This window comes from Balaenoptera acutorostrata, chromosome 10, assembly GCF_949987535.1.
Source record: "Balaenoptera acutorostrata chromosome 10, mBalAcu1.1, whole genome shotgun sequence".
NCBI lineage: Eukaryota > Metazoa > Chordata > Mammalia > Artiodactyla > Balaenopteridae > Balaenoptera > Balaenoptera acutorostrata.
The window spans coordinates 2,121,898-2,142,844 of NC_080073.1; the positions used below are offsets into that span (position 1 = coordinate 2,121,898).

The following is a 20,947-nucleotide window of genomic DNA, read 5'->3' on the forward strand; positions in this document are numbered from 1 at the left end:
GCTCCACAGCCACCAGACCCAGGTTCTTAAGATGATGGGCCTCTCTGCGCTCTTCTTGAGGGGTGACCGTCCAGCCCTACTTACACACCTCTTATGATGGGGAGCTTACTCCACCCCAGCTCCCTGGCCCGACCCACCCCTACACGGGATTGATGAGAGACATATTCTCCCGTGCTGAGCCAGAACCTGCCTCCCTGGATCCCACCCTCCCCCACTGGGTGTCTGCTCTCAGGCCCGGTGTAGGGGGTGCCGGGGGCCGGGGACGCCCAGCCTCAGCAGGTAGGGGATGGGGTTCTGTCTGAAGGCCAGGTTGCAGCATCCGCTCAGACAGGACCCTGGGAGCAGGGCTGGGGCACAGCCTGGTCAGTCGTGAGCCGGCAGCAAGCCTGGGTGGGCGGGACAAACCTTCGTCCAGGGGTCTGCTCCCCGAGCTGCTGTCGGACCCCCAGGCTCCCTCTGGAGGGAGGTCTGGGCCTCTGGTCCCACCGTCCTCAGGTTCACTACTCTTGGCTTCTGCCTCCGGGCTGGCTCGTGGTGAGGTTGGGAGGTGGGTGTCCTCCGACCTGTGGGTGTGGGAAGACACAGGTGTTGAGAGGGAGGGCCTCAGCCAGTTCCCTGCGGGAGAGCGTGGGGTATGGGCCCGCCCTTCTCCACTCCTTGCTCTGCACAGCTAAGCTGTCTGTGACATGCCCGCAGAAGCCCCTGTGTGGTCTCTGTGGCTGACCCCATTGGCTCCCCACCCAGTGGCCAGTATGGCCGAGTCAGCCTTCCATGGTGGATATTCATCCAGCCTCCCTTGCAGCTAAGACGTAGGCTTCTAACTGAATATTAGCCGATGAGACTAAAGGCAAAATCTTCTGAGGAGCGTCTGCATCCAGGATGGCCGGGCAGGGGTCCTTGATTCCAACCCCAGCGCTGCCAGTAGGAACTGGCAGTGGGACTTGGGCTCCATTTTGCAGGTGGGTCACTGGAGCCGATGCCTGAGGTCCTCCCAGCTGTGACTGGGTTCTTGCGGTCGGGCCTCTGCGAGAGGGCAGGGACCCGGAAGCCACTGGCTTGGCCAGGAGCTCCTCTGGCCGCGTGCCGGTCAGGGGGACCACGGCAGCTGTCGCGGAGTAACTGGGACACGGGGAGAAGGCACTACAGAGAGCCTGAGCAGGTGTGGGCGCCCAGGGTTGGTCAGGTGAACTCACTACCCAGAGGACCATCTGCTGAGCCAAACAAGTGGGGGTCTGCAAGGTTGTACATGAGGCCCAGGGTGAGCCATCCGCCGCTTGGGGCCATGCAGCACCCCCTCCCCAGGGGTGACAGCGACCCGATTGTCCCCACCCCCAGCCACAGGCTGCTCACCTGCTCAGAGGAGGGCGTAGCACACAAATCAGCATAATCCCACCCCCCAGCCACCATGATTGGCTAAGGGCTGCACAGGTAGCCAATGAGATGCAAGGAGCTGTAGGCTCGGGGATTTCCCGGAAACAGAGGCAGCCTCTTCCCAACCGAGCAGGGGTGCCGTGGGGAGATGTGACAGTCACCTGTGACTCTTACGGGGCCACCTGGAGACGCTGGGGGCTACGGATAGAGCCTAACAATGACGGCAATAGGAACGGATCCTTGGTAACATTATTAGAGTTGCTGGATCAGGCTCTGCCTGAAGCTAGAGCTAAGCCTAACCTTTTGTGTATTATGAGCCAGTAACTCGGACTGATAAAGTCCTGCATTCAGGCTCCCCCAGTGCAAGCCGAGAATGGGAAGGTGCTTGGCAGTAATCAGTGTGAGACCCCCCCTGGATGGGGATTCTTGGTTCAAAGAGAAACCGTGTGATTAGAGCTTAGGTCATATCATTTGAGGTCTACCTGGGCAGGTGACAGTCCCTCTCAATTCCAGAGGCTCAGACCACAGCCAAAAGAAGAGAAGACACAGGGGTGTAGGGTCACTGTCTCCAAGACTCAGGGGAGGAGGCGAGTAGCCTTTATGTGGCCCCAGAGGGCAGTGCTTGACCAGGATGAAGGGGAAGGGCAGCAAAGACGAGAGAGAGTCAAAAGAAGGCAGTTTTAGCTCCCTTTGAGGAAAAACTTTCTCACAAGGACTGCTGACCAAGAATGAAATGGGCTGCGTTGGGAGGTGGTGAGCTTCCTGGCAGAGGAGGTATGTAAGCAGATAAGGGACTTTAATGGGTGGAATTTTGAATAGAGTCAGACTAGGCGATGTCTAAGTCTTCCCACTGTGAGGAATTAATTTTTTCCCTAAATTATTTAAGGGCTTCAACAGGCAAAATGAGATGGGGGGACAGCCCTTATTCAAAGTTTCCTAGCAGAGGCTGGGCCTCCCCTCCCTGCATCCCCGCAGCCACTGGAGTCTCAGAAGCCGGGTCCAAGAGCGACTTCCTGCGTCAACACAACAGTAAATCTTTCAGCATGCTCACTAGGTGCCAGGCACTGTTCTAGGGCTTTGAACATTTCCTCACAACAACCCCACGCGGTAGGTACCATCGTTCCCCCCATTTTGCCAGAGTAACTGGCTCAAGCCGCACAGCTCGGAAATGCAGGAGCTGGGTTTACACTCCGGCCCCTGGCTCCAGGCCCACATCTCAGGGGCCCCGCCAGGTGCAGGGGAAGCTTGCAAGGCAAGCTTGGAATGGCCCAGCCCAGCTGCTGTCCTCGTTAGGTGACCACAGGTCACATGCAACGAAGTGGGGAAGAGGAAGCCGGCGAGGACAGAGTTCGGAGAGTGGGACGGATGAGGGCACACTTTGGAATTTTCCAAGTGCAGCGGGGCTGCAGAGAAACAGAGAGGGTGTTACTCTCGTCCAGCGACTGGTCTCTGACGGCCTGTATCGCCGCCCCTCTCTCCGCTGGGTCCATCTGCAGGATCGTTCGCGTGCCACACGGATGAGCTGTGATATCTCCACCTTGAAACAAACGAAACCACCCTCCCGCCATACGGCCACTCCACCCGTTTCTCTGCCTGCTCTGCTCACATCTTGTCACCCGGCAGCGCCACACTGCCGGGCCTGCAGAGGCAGGGCGGACCCCACATCGCTCCCTTACTGGGCGCCTCTTTCCCTCGGCTTCTGGGAGACGCTCAACCTCCCCTGCACCCTTTCTTGTCTACTCTGCTCGTTCCTCCTCTTCATCCTGACCCCTAACCCCAGCGGCCCTCGGGCCCCACCCGAGGACCTCTTCTCTTCTTCGCACACACTCCCTCTGTAAGGTCTCAGCCAGTGCTGTGGCTTCAAGCACCAGTGGCTTCCAAGTCTGCCTCTAGCTCTGGCTTCTCAGATCTGGTTTCCCAGTGAGCTCTCCAGCGCGGCCGCTGCCTTGGCGTCTCCGCCTGGAGGTCCCACAGCATCTCCAGCACCTCCTTGCCTTCCTTCCTCTGCCCCTCCTGCTGCCCCCCATCCCCGTGTGAAGCACCGTCACCCACTTGGCCACCCAAACAGTGTCCGTTGGGCTTGGCCACCTGGAGGTCATACGCAGGGCCTGGTCCAGGGGGGCCGCGGCAACGGTGCTGGGCAGAGGGCGGCAGTATAGACGCTATTCTGTGGCACCTACAATGCCTGGGTCCGTGCAGGCGGGGGTGGGCGGGGAGAGGGGTGCAGGCCCTGCCCTCAGGGGTCCTCTGGGTGGAGACACGGGGCCATCAGGCAGGGAGAGCAGAGACAGCCCTCATTCTTCAGGGCCGTGCCCGCCGGACGCAGGGCTGGACCTCCCCCAGACAAGGAGGGCTCTGGGGGTGCAGAGCGGGGCGGGCGGCCTGAAGGAAGCAGGACCTGGGGTTGAGCAGAATGAAAGAGGCCTGGGCGGAAGAAGAGAGGTGCCAGGTGTTTGGGGACAGACGGGGGCAGCAGGGCCAGGGTAGAGGGCTCGCAGAGCAGACCGGAGAGTGGGTGAGCTGGCCCTGACCTGGCACCCTGCTCTGGGCTGGGCCTTGGTGCGCTTTTCTGGGCAACTCTCATACCTGGGCTCTGAGGTTGCTGCTTCTCAGAGGACGAAAAGATTATGTCACAGAGGTGTTGGGGGCAGGACGGTGATCCGGACCCGGGTCCACGCCCTGCCCAGCCCGACCTCCCCACGGCCCACTCCCTGCTTCACAGGCCCTGGAAGGCCCCACCGAGCTTCATACTACAGGTGGTGGAAGCGTGTGTTAGGCTGACCCAGATGGAATTGCTGACTTTTCCTGCTTTTGACCTGCAAAAGGCCACTTGAGAGTGGTTCAGGCTAAGAGGACACATCTGTGTAATATTTCTTGATTGACTGACTGCAAACCCTCACTGCAGTAGTTTGTGAAAGGCTTTGTTGGAATAGTCCGGCCTTAGAAATCTGACAGCTTTTGGCCCTGGGACCGGACCACAGGGCCCAGTGGTTTAATGAGGGTTTCCCGTAAGAACGAGATCCCTGGGGTTGGCTCTGGGCAGGAGATGGAGTGACCTGGGGGCAGGTGGAGGTCACCTGTGGCCCCCCCTGGGTGGGCTGAGCGCTGTGGTCCCCCCTGACTTGCAGCTCCAGCTTCTTTGAATGCTCCAGCCCCAGAGTCACAGAGAGGACCCCGTAACCTGATAAGTATGTGTCTCTTTCCACCCTCCCCCAGGCCATCAGCACTTGCTGTCGTGGCCAGTTTCTGGAAAACAGCTCTGACCCTGCTCCAAAGCCTTCTGTGTCTTCCCATGGCCGACCAGAGAAGTCCAGATCCCCCCATAGTCCAGCCGCTCCCCAAGGGAGTTTCCACAAGGGATGAAGCTGAGATCTGGAGGAGGAAAGGATATATTTTGTTCCAGATGGTCCCACAGGTGGCGAGAAGTCCCCCTGCCCACCCCCACTTCTGCCCACTCTACTCTGGCTGCCAAAGGGAGCAGAGGTCAGCTCTGACCCTGTCCATCTTCCCTGCAAAATGCTTCAGTGGCTCCCTGTGGCCAAGAGAAAGAACGCCAGTATCCTTAACACAACCTCGAGGGTCCTCCACGGTCCGACCCGGCCCAGCCCTCCAGCTCATGGCTGCTGATGTCCCCTGGGCATGGCAGAGCCAGACCCACTGACCCTCCGGCGCGTTGCCCTCTGGGTCCTTGCATGTGATGACCACGGCCAGCACCTTCCTGTGTGCCAGACGCTGCTCTGAGTGTTTTTTTCCCCTGATATATACAGATTTAATTTTTAAAAATTGAAATATAGTTAATGTACGTTATGTTAGTTCCAAGTGTACCGCAAAGTGACTCGGTTATACATGTGTGTATGTGTGTGTATATACATACACACACATATTCTTTTTCAGATTCTTTTCCCGCATAGGTTATTACAAGATACTGAGTAGAGTTCCCTGTGCTCTACAGTAGGTCCCTGTTGTTTACCTGTTTATTTTATAGATAGTATGTACGCTCTGAGTGTTTTAATGAAAAAACTCATCTATTCCTCCCAGCAGCCCTAAGAAAAACTTACTCTCATTCCTGCCGTTTCACAGATGAGAAGACTGACGTCCAGAGCTGGGGGAACTTGCTGAGACCACGCAGACCCCTCGAGCTGCAGTGTGCACCCATCCCGAGCTAGCTGTGCCTGGAAAACCCTGCTGGTCCTTCAACCACCCACCTGCCGGGTCCCCGAGACAGATGTCGCTTCCTTTCAGAACTTGCCTGCCTACCTGGACGCCCCGAGCTCCCGCGGTCTCCAGCGGCTGTTGTGCCGTGTTTCCCCCATCAGACGGCGCTTCCTGGAGGGCAGCCGGCACAGGACAGAGCGGCCCGTCAAGGTTTGTTGAACGATGAACGCGGGAACGGATGAATGACACCAGTGGCGGCAGTTCAGGTGACTAGCGGGAGGGCAGGTCAGGCGCGGACAAGCCCAGCGCCCGGCGGGGGGGATTCCAGCTCCTCCCGTCCCTCTGCTCTTGGATTGTTCCAGAAAGACAGTCAGGAGAGCACTAGCTTTGGAGCCACAGACCGGGGGCGAGTCCCAACCCCATCACTGCCGAGTCCCATGGATGGGGATTGACAGAGGGGTGGACCCTCCAGGTGAGACGGTGAGGAGGACCTTCCCAAACTGCAGGCATTTTGGGTCACTGGCCCTATTGTTGACTACTACAGATTTCCTTTCATAGGAAACATTATCACCAAGAGTACAAAGCCAGTGTCTCTTGCCATAAATAGAAGGTAACCAGAAAAACAAAGACAACAAAACAGCCAGTTCTAGCTAGATCCCGTTTTCAGGCTGTTCTTTCTTTGTTAAAAAGAGAGGTTGGCTAAGGGGAGTTAGAGATTCACCAGGTCAGTCCAGGACCTGAGACAACCAGGACTGCAAAGGCCGGCAGAGGCCCTCGCTGGCCTGCGACCCCACGTCCACCCCCTGCCCACCTCAGGCCACTCTCCTCTGGGGGCACGGCGGGGCTGGGGGAACTTCTGGGGCCTGCAGAGACGCCTGTCACCCCACAGGCATAGCGGAGCACCTCCCTCTCAGCTCCAGGCCCTCCTGGGGAGAGGCGGGCCCGCGGCTGCCCACTGTCCCCTCGTGCCCTCACGCCCGGACAGACCGCGTCCTCGTGCCAGCAGGGCGTTCCCTCCAGCTGCGCGCCTCTGCGTGCCGCCCTGAGTCCCGAGTGAGGCTCCCTCTGACGCCTTCTTCCTGCTGGAGCCCGGCGGCCACACGATCTGACAAGGGCCAGATGTTCCCCTCTACTCCTTCCAGTCCTGGCCGCCCACGCCCAGCTCCGGGCCTCCGACGGACAGAGCCTCCCTTGGTTCTGCGATGCAAAGAGGGGGGTTCTCAGGAGCTGCCTAATCTGGGTTCCACCCCGCAGGACCGTGGCTTTGCGGTGTGACGCTCCACAACTGCCCCTGCCCCCCGGCCTCCATCTCAATCCTCTGTTCATTCACCAGTAAACACTGATGGGCCCTGGGGTCCCATGAAGATGAAATGAAATAACGGTACTTTTAAACACGGGGAGCTCCTGCCTCCGTTTAGTATTCAAGGGGATTTTAGGGGGCACTCGGATGAACAGGTGTGTGTGTGGGTGTGGGTTTTAAACAGTTAAGTATTTAGTATAATGTGTACTAAAGACAATTAATGAACCATTTTAGTTTTATGTTTATGACAGTGATAAAACTTCCTTTTAAATTAAGTAAAAAGAGTGAGATGATTTAAGGAAAAATAGTAACTAAAGGATAACAATACGGGTGCTCTGCAGGTATGGTAAAAGATGACACAGCTCCTAGGAGAGTGTCTGAAATTTGGCAAATGCTTGGACAGCAGCACATCATAAGCTGTGGGCACTGTTGGAGCCAAGCTCTTGCCCTGTCCCTCAGCCACTCGTTCTGTCCCCCGCACAGCAGAGGACCCCACCGCTAACATACTGACACCCTCTTTTTATAACGGATATTTTGGAACATTCCTGTGCTATCCCTAAATGAGCTAATAGACCCTGTCTTTACATATACTTTGAAAAAATTAATGTGATGCCTTGTGATTTAAAGGAGAGAGAAAGGAATTTTATAACATACATTTCAATAAGTAAATGCTCACATATAAAGAAATTTTCAGATGCTTAAAACTATTTAAAATGGCTAAGTTTGAATTTGAGAGAGGTAAGGTAATGTTCAGTGGAATGTTGTTGACACTTTTTCCCTATAGTTGACATTTTGAAATAAGGACTAGGAAAAGATATTCAGATAGATGGATGGAGGGACAGATGGACAGACAGATAGACAGATATGCAGACTCCCTGGGACACAGAGTAATGAATGCCAGTGGACACAGGAACTCCTTACCAGCTGGTTAAGCTTCACAAATGTTGCTATCTTCTGTGATATGGTTATGCAATGATGAGGCACCCTTGGAAAATTCCAAACAAATCAAAGTATAACCTTCCCTCAACTCACACAGCATTGCATTCTTGCAAAATTCTTTGTATATTAAACCTGTGCAAAAAAACTGTGTTTGTATGGAAAGCAGACTTAGGACCTAGGCTCAGAGAATTGCAGTGAAAGCAAGTTTTTCGCAGAACGAACACACAGCAGGGCATTTGGAAGTCATGTGGGGTGCAAGGCAATCCTGGTGGGTTGTACAGGGCCTACCTGGAGGCCTGTATCCCTGGAATCCACCCCCAAGTGCTGGGAGCACCATCCTCCTAGCCACTGAAGCAAACAGTTCCTCCCCACAAATTTCCAGAATGTCTCTGGGGGAGATGTTGCTCCCATGGAGACACCTTGTCCTCACCACATTCACAGGCTGCAGGAATTAGGGTGTGGGATCTCGGGGGTCATTCCTAGAAATTCTGCCCACCCCCACAGTAGCCATCGTGCTGCCACAGCAAGACAGACACTTCATTGGAAAGAAAGGAGAAGTGAGTTGTTCAAGGCTGTACCCAAGCCAGGGGTTCATGGTTGCAACAACAGAAACAATCACTGAAGCAGGAAAGGAATTGGTGGGCAGGACACCCAGGAGCTAACAGAGTCGATCGGCAGCTTGGAGGGCCAGGCTTGGGCAGAAAGCAAGGGAGGGCAGACCCAGCTGGTGCAGGAGCAGAATTTCTAGGAATGACCCTCAAGATCCCACACCCTAATTCCTGCAGCCTGTGAATGTGGTGAGGTATCACTCCTGGGATAGTGTTATGTTATATGGGACAGTTGACCTTAAGCTGTGTCACCTCATCACACGTGTCCCTTTAAAAGCAGAGAACTTTCTTGGCTGGTGCAGAAGAGGAAGTTAGGGAGATGTGAAGTGTGAGAAGGACTTGGGTCGTTGCTGGCTGGAGGATGAACAGGGACACAGGAGATGGCATGTAGAGAGCGACCGTTGCTGACAGTCAGCAAGGGATGGGGATCTCAGTCCTACAACCACAAGGATCTGAATTCTATCAACCCCCAGGTGAGCTTGGAAACAGATTCTTCCCCTCAGCCCAAGGTCAACAGCACTTTAATTTCAGCCTTGTGGGAGCCTAGGCAGAGAACCCGGGCGAGCCTGCCTGGACTTCTGGCCTGCGGAATGTGAGATCATAAGTGGATGTTGTTTTGAATGCCTGCATTTGTGGTAATTTGTTATGGTTGCATAGGAACCAAATACAGCAACCCAAACAATCACACCCCATCTGTCTTGTTGGCACAATCTCAATTATTCCATCAGGCGCTGAGTGGCCAAGTGCTTCCAGACAGGAGATCTGATTGGTTTAAGCTGATCATGATTATTCCTTCCTTTTGCCAAGGATTGGTTTAGGAACAAGCATGTGATGTGATCCTGGCCAATGAGAGATGAAGGGAGGTCTTCCAGGAGGGTCTCTGGGAACAGAGAAGTTGAAGAAGGAAGTTATTTTTCTGTCTCTGGATGTGGCAGTGATGCCTGGGCCATGGTGACTATCTTGTGACCATGAGGGGCCTTTGCTGATAGGCCAAGATGACAGGTTAAGAGTCGAAAGATGGAGAATTGGGTCCTTGCAAACATCACTGAGCTGCTGTCCCCTGGACTTCTCATGCAGGATTATCAATGTCCCTGTGGTTTAAGCCATTGTGAGTTGAGTTTTCTGTTACTTGCAGCCTAAAGCACTGTCACTGATAAACACTTCACAGCACTGCTTGGGGGTTAAATGAGGTTGTGTACGTGAAGTCGTTAGTGCAGTGCATCATGGCCACAGGTGCACAGAAACGCTGGCCTCTGTTCCCTCCTGCCTCAACCCCTGGTTGAGTCAGGGTTCAACCAGAGAAGTGGGGCCAGTAGGGGATGCCCATCTACATCCACGTCTGTAGCTACAGTGCTGTCTCAAGAGCTTTGTAACCAGGAAGTGGCCTCTGTGCTTGTGGGGCCAGCTCAGCGAGTCTAAAATCCAGAGGCAGGGGAGCGCACAGGCGGGCTAGACCCTTGGGCACAGCAGAAACTGTGTCCACAGGCAGAACCTCTTGGTTTCAGGGAAGCCCTCAGCCTTGCTTTAAGGTGTATCGAGTGATTAAATGGGGCTCACCCAGATTAACCAGGATCATCTCCCTTACTCAGAGTCAACTGGTTAAAGACTTTAATTCATACGCAAAATGGCTCAAGGCAACCGTTGGTTAGTGCTTTAATGACTTGGGCTGGAACCAAGTAACTCAGCAAGGTGACCCAGCCGGAGACCATCACACCCCTGGATTCAGCTTTTTCTGAAATGGATAGAAAACGTTACTCTCATTTGCTTCCCTCTCTGCATTCAACCCTCTGACACCCAGTGGCCCCCGAGCTTTGGGAAGCTGCAGGGCAGACAGGACATGCAGGGCCTGGCCAGGGCTGGCCAGGAGTGAGGTCGCCAGGCAGCCAGGGGTCCTAGAGGCTCGCACACCGCTGCCTTTGCTGTGTGGCGTTTCCTGAGTGAAGGCTCGCAGGAAACAGAGACGGGTGTGTGAAAACAAAAGAACAACAGTAGGAAGAAGAGCTTGAGGGGGGGGCCTTGGAGGAAGAGCCGAAAATAAATCCTGAAGAGGGGAGTGTGCAGACAGGCCTCGGGGCCTGGGAAGCCTTTTTGACTGTTCCTCGTTTCTGGTCCCTACCTGAATGCGGGGCACCGCCTCTACTGGGGGGTGGGTGCAAGGGGGTGTCTGAGCAGACCCCCCACAGTCCGAGCTGCTAATTTGGCTCTGCAGTTCATCCCACAGATGAATTGTGTGCTGGAGACACTGTGCTTAGCAGAACAGCCCGACCTCCTGGAGCCTCCCTTCCCCTGGGCGACACGGACCCCGGTGAAGTCACAACAAAAGTAAATGGAGGATGGAAAGGCCAGGGGCTGTGAGAGATGACAGGGGAGCAGGCTGGCCGGGCCGGGGCCTGTGAAGATGCCGTGGGACGTAGCCAAGACAGCTGGGTGGATGCGAATTAGTCAGGAGCTGGCTGGGAGCAGTCGGGGAACCCTGTGCCTGAAGTGGACCAGGGAGGGGTTTGGGGTTCAAGGAGCAGAGAGGTCAGCATGGCTGGAGGGGTGCACAGCAGGCAGAGTGGAGGAAGCTGGGGCCGGAGTGGGGGCCCCATCTCATGGCCACGGGCATGGCAAGGAGGCCCTCAGCCCAGGTATCTCAGGATGTGACTGTATTACTGTATTTGGAGACAGGGCCTTTAAAGAGGTGATTAAGTAAAAATGAGGTCCTAGGGTGGCCCTCATCCAATGTGACTGATCTCCTTGTAAGGAGAGGAGGTTAGGACAGAGACGTGCACTGAGGAATGACTGTGTGAGGACGCAGGGAAGAGACGGCCGTCTCCAGGCCAAGGAGAGAGGCCTCAGGGGAAACCAGTGCTGCCCACACCTTGATCTTGGACGTCCGGCCTCCAGAACTGCGAGACGGTGCACATCTGTGGTTGATGCCACCCAGACCATGGTATTTGTCACGCAGCCCGAGCTGACTAATGCACTGCCACTAACACACTGTAGCAAAGCAGCCACCTCCACCGTGCCCTCCCCTTATTCATCCCGTGTACTGTCACCTGTTGGTCAGCGGTCTCCCCCCAGGACGTCAGCCCCATGAGGGCAGGGACTTTGCCTCATTCATGGCTGTTTCCCTTGGACCCAGGGCAGCATGGCAGTCTGGGCATGTGACAAAATGTGGTTGGATAAAGAACAGTCAGTGGTTAATTCTGACAGAAAATCGTGAAGAGACCCCACGGAGAATCTCTGTCCCCTCCCCGCTTCAGGGTCTCTGATGTCAGTGGCTCCAACCTTCTCTAAGTCACCTCTGTCCTCTCAGGAGGATTCAGGGCAGGTGATGGGAGCCTCAGGCGTTGCCCATGGTCCGTGCACCTGCCCGGTCAGGAGGAAACACCTGCCTTTCTGGGCCAGGCCCTCTGCTTGGCAATGGCCGCAGGGGCAGAAAGGAGGGGCATTGGGCACCATTGCTGCCCACAGGAGCTCCCAGTCGAGAGGGACTGCTGTTCTTTGCAGAAGCCACCTCCCCTTCGATCCATCCGTGAGACCCAGGTCCGGTGAACCAGAGTGGCAGTGATTGGTCCAGAGTAGTCACATGACCCCCCCCCCCCCAACCTAGCCAGTCAGCATATTCCAACATCCCTGGTACCACTGATTGGTTCAGGGATGGGCGTGACCCATGTCAGGATAATCAAGAGTTAATCTAAGGATTTTCTTGGAACTACTGGGAAAGAAATGCTCATTCTATTGGGTTACCCCAATAGAAGGATTGGTGCTAATCCTGGGCTCAGAGGCCCAAACATCCACTTTTTCATCTTCCCTTTGCTTGATGCCACACTGCAGCCTCCGCTCGTCTTGGATTCTCACTTCTAAGGGGAAGGTCACGAGGTGGAGTTTGTTGTTCTTGTCTCATGGCATCCTCCTTCTGTCTCCTGATGACAACACCCACTTTGCTTTCAGGAACTGTCCCGCCCCCTACCCATCCTAGCATCCGCCTCTCCCAGGCCACGGGGCTGAGTGTGCGTCCTAGCCCTGGCTGGCTGGCGTATCCTAGCGCCCTGGCCACGGTGATGGCCTCGAGGTGGCCTGTCACCCAGGCTGGGCTGTGCAGCGTTCTTCCCTGAGACTCGATCTGCAGGTGCTGGGACGCAGTATGCCGGTCACTGAATTTGGAAAGTTCTGGATCTGGGGTCGCTGCAGCCTGTCCCCTCCCGTGTGCAGCAGGAGCGCGTGAAACCAAGCAGGGACAAGCAGAGATGCGGGGTGGATGGACAGAGCTGGTGGCACGGGATTTAACGTCTGCTCCCTGCAGGTAAGCGCCGACTGATGACAATGAAATTGGTGGATTACTTACTACGTGCCGGGCACACGTCGAAGGGCTTTTTACACGTTATCTCATTTAAGTCTTAACCTATGACGTAGGCACTAAAATTAACCTCATTTTCCAGATGAGCAAACGGAGGCAAAAACAGGTAGAGTCAGAGCCTTTCAAGAAGTGTCAAGGCACCAAAGAAGATGGACAAAGCAGGCAGTGGCCAAAGGCGACTGACTGGTCTGGCACTTGAGGCCACCCCGGGTCCTCTGAGGCTGCCCCTGACCTGGGAAACCGATATCGTGGTCCTCTTGTCACCTGTCTGTGTGCCTGAGGCCACCCACCTGGCTTGGAATTGGGAAAGCAGGGCTCGCGAACGTAGGGTCTCAGGGCATCCCCAACTAACCTCGAAGGCGCAGAGCCGAGGCCTATTCCCGAGCCCCAAGGGAAGCAGCACGAGAGCCCAGGACTCTTGGGCCCTTGAGGACGGAGTCCAGCCTGGGCTATGCCTTGACTGCCTGGGTGACCTTGGCCAGATCACCTCAGAGAGGGACTCTATCCACCGAACAACTCAACAGGTGGTCCCCGGCTTCCCCCCACCACTCACTGCCTGCACTCATTCCCCGGCTCCGCTGCCCTCTGGGGCCCCGTCCTGGCTGTTGGGCTCACACGGACGTGCACTTGTGGTTTCTGGGCAGGCCTTGCTTTTCTGGAGAGAAACGAACAGATGTCCCGTGCTTTCTGTCTTTAATAGCGTCGTGGAGGCCACGTGTCTGAGGGACATGGCCAAGACTCATCACAGAGCCCGCCCCGGGCTTCTGGTCAGGAGCAGACAATGAAACCCAAAGCCCAGTGTGTTCCAAGCAGTGTTAGTTGAGTTCCTGTAACTTCGGCTGAAGGGCATCCCTAACTGATGACCCCACCGCTAGAGATGTCTTCCCAGCTGCCCCTGGCAGGTCATCTTCACGCAGGTGTGGTGTGACCGCCCACGTGCCACGCTGGCCGTAGTGGGTAACCTGTGGCCAGTGGAGCGAGAGGTGTCGGGGATGCAGCGAGAAATTGTAGGTGGCACTTGAGTTTAGGTCCAGGCGGTGTGGCTTCTTAGCAAACTCTGGCTGCGATTTCAGGGTGATGTAGCAGGGGGATAAAAGGTACGGTAACCCCTCATCGAAGGCTTCCTGTGTCCCGGCCGGACCCTGAGGACGCAGGAGAAACCACAGTCACCTGACCTGACACCCCCCTCCTCAGCCTGTACGCAGTGGGGTCCTTTGCTGAACTGGGCTCGTGGGGGTTCCTGACTGTGAACGCAACCAGGTAAGATTCTCGAGGCACGGTGCTCACTCCCACTGACCCCTGAGGTCCTGGCTCACCATCCAGCCGGCAGTGCATAACGTGCCCACGACACATCGGAGTGCTCTGTTAACGCTAGGGTGAAAGCCACTCGTGTTTGCTCTCCCCAGCCCAGCGCGAGGTGAGGACACCAAGGCTGGCTCTGGGTGACCCCTTGCTGGCTCCTCCCCCCAGAGGTAGGTCCCCATTGCCAACCTGGCTGCTGCCTGTGGCTCTAATGCCTGTGTCACCCTGGAAATCCTAAGGTGCTGTCCCTGAGGAAGGCTCTGACCTAGAACGGAGAATGGCAGGTTGACGCTCTGCCCAGCTCCAGGTAAGCCCTCCAGGTGTGGGGCTGGTGGTCCATCCCTTCTCAGGCGCTGGACCCAGAAATGGTCTCACCAGCCTCCTTGCCTCTCACCTCCCCTCCTGCCCATTGGTCCTTCACAGGCAGCCTGAAGGGTCGCTCTGAAGCTCAAAGTGATCACTTCACTTCTGTCTCAAGCCCTTCTCTGTCTCCCTCGTTCTCTGGGGTGAAGGCCTCGTGCCTCAGCCTGGTGCTCAGGGCCCTTCGCCATCCTCGCCTGCCCTTCCAGCTTCCTTTCCTGCCACTTTCCAGCTCAAACCCGCCAGCCACAATACGTCTCCCTGTTCCCAAGAGGCACCAAGGCCTTCACCTCCAAGCCTTTGCACTCACGGCAACCTGAATCTGCGATACCTCAGAAAACTCCTACTCATCCTTCAACACCCAGCTCAGATGATGGCATTCCCCCAAGAGATGCCCTAGCCAGCGTCACTCACGCTGGGGTCAGGGTCCTGTGCTTGCCCACACTCTGCAACTCCGGTAGGACCCTGACACTCAGCTGACACTGTCCACTCCTTGTGGTGGTCTCCACACACAGAGGGTTCTCTGGGGCCAGACTCTGTTCATATCAACAACACCAACTACCACTACCATTACTATTTATGGGCGGTACTGTGATAAGGGATAAATAAAATAATAATCTCCAGCATTCGTCAAGAGTTTTCTCAAGGCTAAGTGTTATTCTAGGTGCTTTGTACATATTAGCACTTTATCTTCAAATTCCCTATGAGGTGAATATAATAATCATTATTATTCTTGTCACCCTCATTTTACAGATGAGGAAAAGGAGGCTCACAGAAGCAAGAATGACTGAGATATGAGCTTCCCTGGTGGCGCAGTGGTTAAGAATCCACCTGCCAATGCAGGGGACACGGGTCAAGCCTTGGTCCGGGAAGATCCCACATGCCGCGGAGCAGCTAAGCCCGTGCACCACAACTACTGAGCCTGCGCTCTAGAGCCCGCGAGCCACAACTACTGAGCCCACGTGCCACAACTACTGAAGCCCGCGTGCCTACAGCCCGTGCTTGGCAACAAGAAAAGCCACCGCAATGAGAAGCCCGCGCACCGCAACAAAGAGTAGCCCCTGCTCGCCGCAACTAGAGAAAGCCCGCACGCAGCAACGAAGACCCAACGCAGCCAGAAACAATAAATAAATAAATAAATTTATTAAAAAAAAAGAAAAATGACTGAGGCAGGTCAGAGCCCAGAGCTGCCCGCTCAGCCTGCGCCTCCCTGCCCCCACGTCACTGAACACACACGTCCAGGGCAACGGGGCCCCAGCCCACTTCACAGATGAGGTAACTGAGGCACAGGGGGAGGGGCCAGCTCAAGGTCCCACCATAAAGATCTGGAAAAGCTGGGATTCAAGCCCAGGTTGGGCTGGGCCTCCCGAGCCTGGGCCTCCACCCACCGAGCCCCGCTCTGCATCTCGACGGCCCCCCCGGGTGGGCCTGCAGCAGGTGCTGGGCCAGTACTGTCCCTTTGTGAGCCTGGGGTATTGTTCCCTGGACAAAGGCCTCAATTCCCACTAGCGGCCACCCACACGCTCACTTCTAAGGATAATGGAATCCGCAGCCAGCTGCCCCCCAGCTCCAGATGGTGCCCCCCGCCCGTCTGCTTCCCTCCTGACCCACTGACTGCGCCCACCCCCCATCAGGCCGGGCGGCTGCACTGGGGCGGAAGAAAGGAGGTGGCCCTCCAAGGCCTCATCTTTGTGTCCTCAGCATGGTGGCCGGCCCAGTGAGCTGCCCTACGCCTCCCTCCCCCCCCCCCCATCCATCCCAGCCTTTTCATCCTTCCCGGACGACAACAAAGCCACAGAGGCGGCCCCTCCTCCAGCTCCAGCTGAGCTAGGTTTTCTGTCTTCTGGGCGTTGGAGCCCAGCCCCTGCCCAGCAGTGCTGGCCCCAGGCAGCTGCCCAGGCGTCTTAAAGGCCCAGCTTCTCCTCCGTGGCGCAGAGCAAGGGGCGGCAGGGCAGAGAAATGGCTGAGACACGGGGCTTCAAGAGAATCCAGTCACCGGGTGGATGATGGTTCCCCTCGAAGCAGGATCAGGCCATTGGACCACTCGGGGCTCGCCTGGTGCTGGACTCCTGCACGCCCATGCCCATTCTTCCAAGACGTTTTTGAGGCTGCATCCATCCATATGCTTGTTGGTCCGTTCACTTGTTCATTTACCATCTTACTGGGAGCCCTGGGCTGGGTGCTGGGCCAGACAACGTCAAGACATCGTGCTTCCCTAGGAGGGCTCACGGGCTGGGCCAGGAGGCCAGTAATAAGGATCCTTTTGGCCCATCCTCCCAGCAAGTTCTGAAGCACTGAGACAGGCAAGGTTGGTGAGGGTGCAGAGTGCCCCCAACTACCCCAAAGCGTTCAGCAGCCTGGGAGAGCTGACTTTGAGAGAAGCCTGTCCTGCGTTTAAGCAGGCTTCCTTCCGGGGCCTCCACTCAAGAGATTCTCCAGTTGCCACAGGTGGGCTGTTCCCGAGACAAGAAAGGGGATTTGGGCTGTGAGTTCCCAAGAGGAGCAAAGGCAGGGGTGTGTGTTGTTTAACACGTCTGGAATATGTGCTCCCATGATTCTCCTGGGAGGATCTCAGTCTCAGAGTTCGACAGGGTTGGCTGTGGGTTTGTATATGTTTGGTGGGTAAGTGACTAAAGTTTGGTCAATCGGAGCATCCAATCATCCTAGCCCCCTGATGGGTTCTGGGATGAACATGTTTCCAAGTTGGTCCATTGAGGCTCAGCCTGGCACTCCAGTGGGATAGCTCAGACAAGAGATGACCTTTCGAGATGTAAGTGCCCCAGAGACTACCAGGGGAGAGAACTTGCCTGCGAGTGAAGCAGAGCTTCCATATCCTGGTGACATTGTTTGAGTACCTGGATCCAGCCATGCCTGAAGCTGGACATGCTTAAACTTTACTGAGAGCCAGCTTCTTTTTTAAGCAAGTCAGTTTGAGTCAGGCTTTCTGGCACTCATCTAAGAGACCTGGCTGATAGGAAGAAAGAGAAAACAGAGGAGAGAAAGGTGGAGAGGGTTTGGGTGTAGTTTGGGAGAAGTGACAGGGAAACACTCTAGATGGATGGGGGCAGAGGTTAAATGACACTGTATGAATCGTGATGTTAAATATTCCATATGAAACTATTTGCATCAGTGCAACGTAATCCACGTTTTCCCCTCCGGATCATCTGTCAGGGTTACTATGCTCACAAATGTGCTGGGAGGAGGGACTGTCTTGTGGGATTTGGAGGAGCTGAGTCTGCCATCTGGGATGAGGTGGACCCAGGAGACCAGCCGTGGGAAGCAGAAGCTGATGGGGTTGTGGTGGACCGGGTAATCCTCCACAGACTGGGCTGGCTGGGTGAGCCCAGGGTCTTTGCCCAGCTCCAGGAGGCTGCAGATCACGTTGACACGTGAAATACTTGTATCTGATCCAGGACTCCCATGGTTCTGAAAGCAGCAGTTGCTCTCTTGGGGCCCCTCTGCACAAAGCATGTTTGTGTCCCAACATGCGTGTTCATGGCCTGTTCCATTCGGGCCCAGGAGACCCTCAGAGGGCAGTGGGCATGCCTGTACCAGTTCTGTGTACCCAGGTATCCGCACAGGGCTTTGTTCATAGAAGGTGCTTAGAAAATGTGGAACGAATACATGAGTGTCTCCAATGGCTTAAATACTTACTGTCTATTCTCTTAGGTTCCTGGTCAGGATGGCGGATTGAGGTGCTACGGGAAGCTCTCTTTCTATCTACAAACACACAGAAGTGCTGGATAGAATATAACCATTTAAACGAATCCAGAGTCAAGGTCAAAAACAAAAAGGTAAGATGCCCAGCTTGTGTGGGGAGCAGGAGATGTAGCTGAATTGCCCTTGAGGGGTCAGGACTTGGGTTCTGAGGCCCAAGTGGGGAAGGGGCAGGAGACCCTGCGTGCTGAGTGAAGACAAGGAGGCCCCTGCATGAAGCCCGGGGCCATCCAGGGCCATCTCATCCACAGACAGAGGCAAGAAAAACCCTGCTGAATGACCTTGGGATGTTATCCTAAGGTGTGGAGCTCAACTTCTCCCCACCTGTGTAGTGAGAAACTTTGAGCTAAGAAACGCATTTAGAAACCAGCCCAGAATCAGGCCCTGGTGGGGGCAGAGGGCAAGCTCCATGACCCTGGAGATCAGGGGGACCCTCCAGGATCCAGGCTTCTGCCAAAGCTAGGCTCATGGGCAGCAACCACAGAGCACACTGGGATCTCATCATCACGACGGGAAGAGCTGGGCGAGCTCGGGGTTACAGCAACCCCAAAGAGACGCGACAGAAGGAGGTTTACCTGAGAAACAGGGAAAGGACTGGGTAGAACCCACAACAAAGGCCTGAGTGGGAGGGAAAAGAAGGTGCAGGTTTGAGAAAGAACTAAATAGAAGTCTGAGCAATGAGAAAGACAGTTGCTGAGATTGCCCTTGAGGAGGTGGCAGAGAAGGGGAAGGAGGTTTGATTTGGAGTTGGGAAGCTCAGCTGAGTTCTGGATCCATCAGGCTTGGCTACGTGACTAGTGTTCTCAACTGTTCTATCCCCTCCCCTTTCCTTTCTCCAAAGAGGGAGAGCTTTGGGGGCAAGTCAGCCCACAAACCTGCAAGCTCTGACTACAGAAAACGGGGAGAGGAGGTTTGCTTCTGGGGCTGGGCAAGATTTAGGGACAGGGAAACAAGTGACAACCATCACCTAAGCACCGTGTGAAGGTCACTCTCTGGTCCTTGGTTTCCTCATTCACTGGGCATCTCCTTTGGAGCCTCTGCAATATCTGCTCCCTTTTTCCTTCCTAAGAGAGCCTCAGGTTTGGTTGGGGCATCAATATCACCAGACTCTCTTGCAGGCAGGGGCAGCCAGTTCTGTGACGCAGTTCTGGCCAAGCTGATGGAGGTACAAGTTCTGGCGGGAGAAGGTGGAGGGGCCTCTCCCTGAATACAAAGGCAAAGCTCACTAGAAGAAAATCCTTCCCACCCCCAATATCACTGGTCCTTCTTATGCCTGGATAGCAGACATGAGGCCTGGAGGTGCAGCAGCCGTCTTGTAACCATGAGTCAGCAACAAAAAAGGTAAAGTGGAAAGACAGAAAGAACACAGGCTGTGGGGGCAGACAGACCTTCCTTTTCCACTTTCTGGCTGTGTGGCCTTGGGTACATCACTTAACTTCTCGGAGCCTCACTTCCCAAAACGTGTAAGATGGGGATAAAACCTCTTCCTTGAACAGTCCTTGTGAGGATTAAATACTGCATTGACTATGGATCCACTTTTTCTCCTGTAAAGAGCTATCCCAATGTTTGGAGTTATTTTTACAATCATGCTGTGACAGTTACTTTAGAGCAAAAGAAAGAAGAGACCCTTTATTTCTCCTCTTGGAGAAAGTTCCAAGGCGGGATACGGGCCTCAAGCCAACGGGCCCTGCTCTTTGGCCGATCAGCTATGCAAACAGGAAGTGACTATCTAAACATTTGGAGCTGCAGAAGGCTAGCCCAGAGCCAGCCTCCTCACTCCACCATGGTGCCTCCTTGTCTCCCCGCTGGGAGCACCTCAAAAGTCAAGGACATGGTCCCCCCGGTGAGGAACTAGGTTCAAAGCCACCCCTTCTGGCTGCCCTGCCCACCAGTCTGGGCCAGACCGCCTGCCTTTCGGGCTGAAGTCGGACGGCAGCCCCTTGCCCGGCTCCCACTGTCTTCTGCCCTTCCCCTCTCCTTCCATTTCTTTGTCACAACTGTAGCCAGGGTGATTTTTTTCCAGTGCAAGTCTGTTCCTGTCGCCCCCTTGCTAGAACTTTCCCATGGCTTCATGCTCTCTCGAGGGAAAGGCTGAAGACCTTGTCACAACCATTGGGGTTGGCCTGGCCTCGGCCTGCCTCTCCAGCTTTACCCCTCCAGCTGCTGTTCTAGCTGCTGGACCGGGCCAAGGTCCCTCCTGCCTCTGCGCTTGGCCCACACTGTTCCCGTTTCCTAGCACGCTCTCCCCCTGCCCCCTCCCTGGCCCATCTCGCCAGGTCATGTCCCACCCTCAGCACTCCACTCCCGGGTCAGGTCTGCAGGCGCTGGCTGAGCCTGCAGCGGGCATGACGAGGGCCCTGCTCTCCCTGACAGCAGGCAGCCAGCTGTTGCCACACATCTGCTCACGTGGGGACCTCACGCTCAGGGCGAGGATTTCGGAATGTCTTGTTCAGAATGACACCCCTGGTGGCTGGCATAGACCCTGTGCAGAGCTGGTGCTCAGTAAATGTGGAAGGCAGGCCGGCTGGGTGCCTTGTGATTTGAAAGGGAGGGAGGTCTGTTTACCGAGCACCTAAGTGAGCCAGGCGGGGCCTCACTGCCTCTTCACAGCCTCCCTGGCAGGCAGGGGCCCCAAGCTCTGTTCCATCCAAGAGGAAACAGGGACTCCAAGGGGGGCCGTGACTTGCCCAAAGTCACACATCTGTCAGAGGCCCTGCCAGGATTTGAACCTTGGTCCCCAGCCCAGCTTCCTACCCTGGTGGAGCTAGCACAAGGGATCACTGCGCATCTGTTTCCTTCCTCAGCTGGAGAATGGGGACATAACGGTACCTACCTCACAGGTCCGGTGGC

The 20,947-nt window shown here is 55.6% G+C and overlaps 1 protein-coding gene across 1 annotated transcript in view; it reads right to left on the reverse strand.

Annotated features, from left to right (window-relative positions):
- Positions 1-20,947, reverse strand: part of EFCC1 (EF-hand and coiled-coil domain containing 1) — a 32,065-nt gene that overhangs the window by 8,430 nt on the left and 2,688 nt on the right. The window contains exon 3 of the mRNA XM_057554911.1: positions 406-563. Coding sequence (XP_057410894.1) covers positions 406-563 — 158 coding nt within the window. The remainder of the gene's footprint in view (positions 1-405; positions 564-20,947) is intronic.